Genomic DNA, 7,845 nt, shown 5'->3' on the forward strand with positions numbered 1-7,845 from the left:
ATACGGAAATGACTCCTCATGTAAAATCCCATAACTTGATGATCTTTCCCTCTGACCTATGTATCGTATAAACAAATCGAGCCGCTCACAAAACACTTGAGATTAGATTATTAAAAGTTCAAACTCGACTTACCAATGGTCACTTTACTATAAAGTTCTTATTGGATCTGGTGCAGTAGTACATGCCTATGCCTAATGGTTTGATGGTATTCCCTCAATCATGTTGTGAGGGTTCAAAGAGTGTGTCACTTTAAAAAAAAGTCGAACTCAACATTATATGTATATATATTGATTATGAAGGACGATTAATAGTAACTTTTTTATAATAATATATACGTTTTTATTATTCTTTATTTAATATAATAGTTTATTATTATATTTACTTATAATATCCTATTTTTATTTTTTTGCCTTTTTTTTAAATCATATATTTCATTTACCATTTTTGGTAATTCTTCTTTCTTTTTTTAGAACATGTATTAATTTGATATTTTTTAATAATTTACGCTTATAACTTTTTTTTTTCTAAAAACTTAACTACGTAGTTGTGCTTAATTTTTTTTCTCTGACATTCCGTTATAAGTTTTGTTAAAAATGAAGTTGTACTTAAAATAAATTATTTATTTGGTGTCATAAAAGTACGATAATAAACTAAACCGCTCTAATGGTTTGGCTTTCTAAACAACATGTTTTATTTTTAAAACACGTTTGTTTTATATTATCATTTGACCGGTTTCGTCGCAACGCGCGACATCAAAAGAAACTAGTTTAGATTAAAGCTCATTTAATATGCGCGAACTTGAGTACAAACTAAAATGCTTAAATTACTATTTTTACATAAAAATAACAATGTTATTTAATATAATATATACAATTACAAAAAGTTAATATACAATTATAATAAAGGGTATATACGATAAATACATACATATATAGACACACAGATAACTAGAAAAAGTGTACCGTACAATATGCCTTAATGTACGAGCAAACTATACTTTTCGAACGGCACATACATATAATAACCGAAAACAAAAGGGAAAACTCAGCATTCAAACTTATAGATGATTCTTTTGTAATACATCATGCTTACACAATATATCAGCAATTAATTCAAAGTTGTGCAGTGTTGTAAACTCATCAATCATTGAAGCAAACAGTTGTTAGAGCTGTAAACCACTAAAGAAAAGATAACATATTAACCAACAAAACACCACTCATGCACCAACCAAATCTTTCATTTCAAAGTATCAACAGCAACTGTGAAGTAAAATACAGAAAAACACTAAATCAAAGTTGCAAACTAGAAAACACAAATAACTGTCAAAAGCAACCAATCTTCTTTACAAACAACTATCAAAAGGAAACCAAGTACTCAATCATCAACCTTGATATAACAGTTATTCAATTCCAAATTAAAGCCAAGAGAAAAAGGAACCCAATTATTAAAAGCGGCGACGCTGCAGAAAACCCTGTTTCATGCTGGTGATGAGCTCTCTGTTGATGGGCCTGATGGGCCCCATATGAATAGGCAGGAGGAGGACCATTTCCATACATTTGAGGCCCAGGCCCACTAAACGCGTGCATCTGAAAATTGAAAATCGATGGAATCAAACCACCAAACGAAAGTGTAAAGTTCCCAAAACTTGCAGTCATCGAAGGCCCAAAACCACCCATTAACCCAAACCCGTGTGGATTAAACGCGTTTCTGTCGGGTGGAGGAGCGGTTTCTGGTCTCTGGCCCGCGGGCCGATGTGGGATTTCGACACCGGGGACGGATTTTGACCTTGGATCGGTTGAGGTTTTTCCTCTTCCGTATAACGGTACTAACTTTTCCTCTTCGATTAGGGCTTTACAAACGGGGCATTCTTGAGAGTGTGAGTGGATGTGAAGCCATTTGTAGAGGCATGGCCAGCAGAAAAGATGACCGCATAACGTGACAATTGGGTCTTGCGCTAAGTCAAAGCATATGTTGCACTCGAAATCACCAGCGTCGCCGTTGTTGGGATTGTTATCGTTTGATGAAGATGTTCGTTGGGGTGTCCGGTTTGGCACTTCCCCAAAACCGGCAGACATGTCTCTCGAAACAAATAGTCAAGTTCGCTATAAAAATCGACATAAGTTCAAGAAAAGAATCATTAGAACATGGAGAAAACAATATCATATGATTTCAACAAAACCAAGCTGATGAATCGAAAAACCGTACAAACAAGTAAAAACCAGAAGTTAAGAAGGATCAATTGAACATAATCTAGTCTTCTAGGGTTTCATGTTCAAACAACAACTATATCAAAGTAAAATAAATCAATTTTTAGTCTTACTTACAACAACAAACCCATTTACGGTCAAAGTAGTTAATGCGGCAAAATATCGGATATCGGTCAAGGACTGATTTTTGAGATATCGGTTATCGCGGAGGGATATCGGTAATTTTAATATCATGCTAAATTTATATATATAGCAATTTAACACTAACACTCTCTTATCATTAACAAATTAACCTTTTGCAACTTTCAAAACACTAACAATTAATTTGTAGCAAGTAGGAACTGACTAAGACTTAAAACACTAACAACTAACAATTAAGACTTAAAACACTAATAGCAACAACAAGAAGAAAGACGAATGGTTGACCCAAGAAGAAAGATACTGACATCGGGAAAATCAGTGATACATCGGTCCAAAACCGGTCAATATCGCCGATATTATCGGTACCGATATTCTGACCGATATTTTGAACCGATATCTCACCACGGACCGATGACCAATATATCACTAATATACCGGTGATACATTGGGATTTTAACTACATAGTTTAAGGTCACAATCGTAATCCCAATCACGAGATTTTAACAAAACCACGCTGATCATTCGAGAAATCATACAAACAAGCATCAACAATCGAACAAAATCAAGTATTCTAGGGTTTCCTGTTCAAACAACTTAATCAAAGTGAAATAAACACATTTGTATCGATTTGCAGTCTCAATTGTCATTCAAATTACATGATTTCAACAATAGAACTAATACACAGCTGAAACATTTAAGATCAAAAACAACTAAACCATAGTAAAACAATAAAACAATTTCTAGCCCTAACTGCAACAAACAATAAATCAATTCACATGATTTCAGCAATTCCACACCAATCAATCAAAAACCACACAAAAAAACTAAAACCAGAACATAACATGCATCAATCGAGTATTCTAGGGTTTCATGTTTGCAAAATTCAATTAACACAACACCTACCAAATTGCTTCACACAATCAATAACAAAGGTACCTAATTACAAACAGAAACAATGTCTATCCATGAAAAAACACATCATAATATCAATCAAGATCATGAAACGATACAGATCCACAAATGATTACTCACCGTACGGATATTGAAAGAAAAACAGCGCCGGCGAACGGCGTCGTATCGGTGTAACAATATTCGTTGCTTGACGGAGGAAGATTGTTGATTGAAATTGAGGATCGTTGATGAGTTCGTTGATTTTTATGAATTCTGGAAGATTCTTGATTGATGATGTTGCTCGGTGTTAACGTTGGCCCATTTAGTTTAATTTGTTCAAGATTTAATGGGCTTGGCCCAATTGTTTTAACTTTGTTATATGCTAGCCCAAATACTTTCTGATTCTTTGGATCTCTTTATTAAGAAAAATTTATGTTTATTGGGTTTCCTCCTGAATTGGTGTATAGGCATTATGTCTAGTGGAGATAGATATGATCGGGTGGTTTCACTGATGGCACGATGATACTCCAGTGGTCCGTCAGTGATCCAAATTTGCCGTTCAAAAAAAAAAAAAAAAAATTATATCACTTTGAGTAAATTGTTAAAATGGTCCTTGAGGTTTGGTTATTTTTACCATTTTAGTATAAAACTTAAATCTTTTGAATCTGGGTCCTCGTGGTTTCAATTTTGTTGTCATTTTCATCCAAAAGCAAACTCTGGTCAGAGTTTTCAGTTAACATCCAGTTTTTTTGGTCTTTTTCCTCCCTTTTAATGAAAGGCAAAATGGTCAGATTTTTTTAATTTGTTATAAAAAACATTAAAAACCCATTTTGCCCTTTATTAAAAGAGAGGGAAAAGACAAAAAAACTGAATGTTAACTGACAAAATATGACCAGATTTCAATTTTGGATGAAAAGAGTAACAAAATTGAAACCACAGGGACCCAGATTCAAAAGGTTTGAGTTTTGGACTAAAGTGGCAAAAGTGACCAAACCTCAGGGACCATTTTGGCAGTTTACTCTATCAATTTAGTCCGATCAAAAATCATAATATCAATATTCAAATATATCTATTTTTACATTTATTTAATACGGATTTATGTTGGATTTGGAAGCGAAGATGATCATATTATAATTTATATTGGATAAAGAAAGAAAACATGAAATTTTAACCGTTTATATGTGGTAAATATGATGTTAAGTGTGCGTGAGATTCATTACAAAACACTGAGTTATTTTTTAATTTATTAACCTTTTACAAACAAATGCATATAGAAAAAACATTTATATTAATGCGGTACACTTTTTGAATGTTTATGTACACATGTAAGTAATATACACTACATGCACAAGTATATGCAATAAAGTTTACATGTGACTTTTGCACGGTGTAGGTATACACTACATGCAATAAAGTTTACATGTGACTTTTGCACTATGTAGGTAATTTGTTCATATATTGAATTAATGTATTTTCTTACATTTAAAAGAAGAAATATATAGGATTAAGTTCATTTGTGAACCTTTTTATATTTGTGAACAAAACGAACTCATCCTGGCCATTGATCTTCTTTTAAAGTTATAAGGGTATGATGGTCATTAGACATATAAAGACTATTTTTTATTTAAATTTATTACACATAATCACATTCAGTTAATAGATAAATCTCTAACCACCCTACTTTCTTGATCAAAAACCAAATTCGATTTTTTGATTAATCGTTCCAAAAAAAAATTCCTTGTTGGTCCATAATCAATACAATATACTAATTTGTCTTAATTATATGAACAAATATATTTGTCTGTTACTTTATGTTAAAAGGCAACATTAGCACATTATAGACATACAAATTAACGGTATATGTATTTTATATGCAAACACTGTGTACACAAGTGTAAATGCACATACATGATATCGATTTTTTAATGACAACAACTGAAATTAACATCATCCAATTAAAATATTATCATATAACTCATTCAAAACGACGTCCACCAACATAATCAAAATAAACCATAACTACTAGTTTCACCAAAACAAGTAAAATAAACCATAACCAGTATTGAAACACCAGACCAAACACTACACAAAATAAACCACTAGCAACTTCACATCTATTTCTTTTTATTGATACCGGCAAACTGATTAGCTTCATTCGTAATTCGTTCGTGAGGTATGTTCGCATGCGATATTATCAGTTTCACAACAAACTTCTACCTAAGTTGTGCTATTTTGTTTTTCTCTTTTGAGATTTCAGTTGGAAACCCAGCGTCCCAACGCCCTTCAACGATCCCTATCCATGTTTCCATGTGACGCATCACATATACACCGCAGTCTTCATAGTTTCCTATAGTCGCCCAACTAATCTTTAAACGAACAGGCTGGACATCTTCAATCTCATAGCAACGGGGATAACCAACATGCTTTTACAACATTTTCTACACACAAATAATATGACGTATTATTTGTAAAAGTACACTTATGTACATGACATCTATATAAGGACTTTTATGAATCATATCACGATAAGCACTTACCACTTTCATTGGAGTTGACTTCAAGAAAAAAATCGTTACCGTAAAAAACTTTTATCGGACTCTCACAAGGATGCATATTATCTATGACCGTGGAGTCCAATTTTTTTAAATTAAATCAAACTAAATAAAAGTGCGAGCATATTATCTACTCCCATCCATTTCCATATGTCGTATGGCGAACACACCACAGTCAACACCGTTGTTAGTGGTCGCCCAATCACTATCCAACATCTATGAATTTGCCCCTTCAAACTCCACTCTTTCGAATTGCTGAACTTCCCTAAAAATACAATAACAAAAACAAAACACTAAGCATTAGATTTCAGACAGTTTTCACTGATAACCCAGTTCTAAAACAGATGTGTATCCGACATACGATTGTCTTTATACATATATGTATAATGACATCTTTTCCACTATAAAACAACACACAAAACTAGTAGCACATGACCAATCTCTTACAACACAAGGTGTTTATACACATATGAACAACAAAACATAATACATATGTGTATAATCGAATAAACCTAAAAAAACAGAGTATACATATGTGTATAATCGAGCAAACCCATAATACTGAGTATACATATGTGTATAATCGAATAAACCCAAAAAAAATAGAGTATACATATGTGTATAATCGAATAAACCCAAAAAACAAAGTATACTGTATAATCGAATAAACCCGAAAACAGAGTATACATGTGTGTATAAGCCCTAGCATAAACTCATCGTCTTCGTATAATCTGTATAATCTGAACAAATCAACTGCTAAACGAACAATTTATTTCTATATATTATTCTTGATTAATCGAGTGAACCCTAACATATACACATCCCCTTCACAAAATCAGAACAAATTAACCACAAACCCACAAATTAAATGAAAATCCAGCAACTAAAATGAACTTTATTGACCCAAAAAAACATATTTTGATGAACAATTAACTAAAACCCTAGCTTTTACAAGAACAAATGGGTAAGAACACTATAATCTACACATGCAGATAGAAAACAAGAGGAAAAACATACCAACACTAAGCTTAATACCTTCAATTAGTCGCTGGAATTTTGAATCGCCGTTTGATATGTATCTTAAAGATGTAATCACTGTGAAATACGGTATAGGGAAGACGTAATCGTCATCACTTGAAGGGGGCTGTGAAAGAAATTGGTGTAGAGAGAGAACAAGATTAGGTTTTTATTTTGATTTGTGATTTGATATCCTAGTAACTGATATTTGCAATGGAAATTACTAATTAGCCCTCATATCATTTAATTAAAAACCAAGTAACATAAAAGAATTACAAAAATGCCATTAATACAAAATCTCATCATCTTGTATAATCAATGGACAAGATTTGTTCATTTTTGTTCACAAATACACCATTGTTCACTCATGAACCTTACCCTAAATATATATATATATATAGGCTCCCTATATATATATATATATATATATATATATATATATATATATATATATATATATATATATATATATATATATATATATATATATATATATATATATATATATATATATATATATATTATACTTTCTTTTCTTCCCAAAAATGACTATCTTATGCCTAGAACTCTCCTACATAATATACAACACATAGTACTTAAATACTAAAAGTTTAGTTTAACAAAACATTGTAATGTTAACCAATAATCTTAAAATTTTTATTATATTACGTAACTCTGGTTTTACCCATCATCCAAGTATCGTAATTTATGGTCATCAAAATTTCATGCAAAGTTAGTTTCAAAAATTAAAACAAAAAGTAGGGCAATAAGATTCAATTACTTAATTAATTACGTCTCTTGAAACAGCAAAAACAAAACCTGTTGGATTCCTTTTTACCAGATCAGTTTTTTTGAGTGTTCGGGTGCTTTTCAACTCAATATCCGAATTTTTAGTTGTCGTTGCAACCGATAAAACTAAAAATTACAATGATTTTTTTTATTTTTTTTTAAACGGCCAACAGAATCAATCCCGATCAATCTCGGGGCACCCACTGGAAAAACGGAGTACTCCGAGAGTAACCCGAGTCCACCACCA

At 32.0% G+C, this 7,845-nt stretch overlaps 1 protein-coding gene and 1 long non-coding RNA gene across 2 annotated transcripts; both read right to left on the reverse strand.

The window, feature by feature from the left end:
• Nucleotides 1-1,217: 1,217 nt before the first annotated feature.
• LOC110913480 (E3 ubiquitin-protein ligase RNF185) lies at nucleotides 1,218-3,539 on the reverse strand. Its single transcript, XM_022158308.2, has 2 exons — nucleotides 3,382-3,539; nucleotides 1,218-2,103 (listed from the first exon to the last, which is right to left on the reverse strand). Exon 2 carries the CDS (start codon nucleotides 2,074-2,076, stop codon nucleotides 1,405-1,407), a length of 672 nt encoding a protein of 223 aa, XP_022014000.1. The 5' UTR covers nucleotides 2,077-2,103; nucleotides 3,382-3,539; the 3' UTR covers nucleotides 1,218-1,404.
• Nucleotides 3,540-5,195: 1,656 nt separating this feature from the next.
• Nucleotides 5,196-7,210, reverse strand: LOC118483246. Its single transcript, XR_004870013.1, has 3 exons — nucleotides 6,828-7,210; nucleotides 5,778-6,057; nucleotides 5,196-5,678 (listed from the first exon to the last, which is right to left on the reverse strand). It is a non-coding gene; the product is annotated as an uncharacterized LOC118483246 (long non-coding RNA).
• Between the last annotated feature and the right edge of the window lie 635 nt (nucleotides 7,211-7,845).

The sequence above is a fragment of the Helianthus annuus genome, chromosome 2 (genome assembly GCF_002127325.2).
Source record: "Helianthus annuus cultivar XRQ/B chromosome 2, HanXRQr2.0-SUNRISE, whole genome shotgun sequence".
In the NCBI taxonomy this organism is placed as follows: Eukaryota; Viridiplantae; Streptophyta; class Magnoliopsida; order Asterales; family Asteraceae; genus Helianthus; species Helianthus annuus.

What these genes read in the sequence shown, in the direction of transcription:
- LOC110913480 (XM_022158308.2), bottom strand. Translation starts at nt 2,076, where the DNA reads ATGTCTGCCGGTTTTGGGGAAGTGCCAAACCGGACACCCCAACGAACA.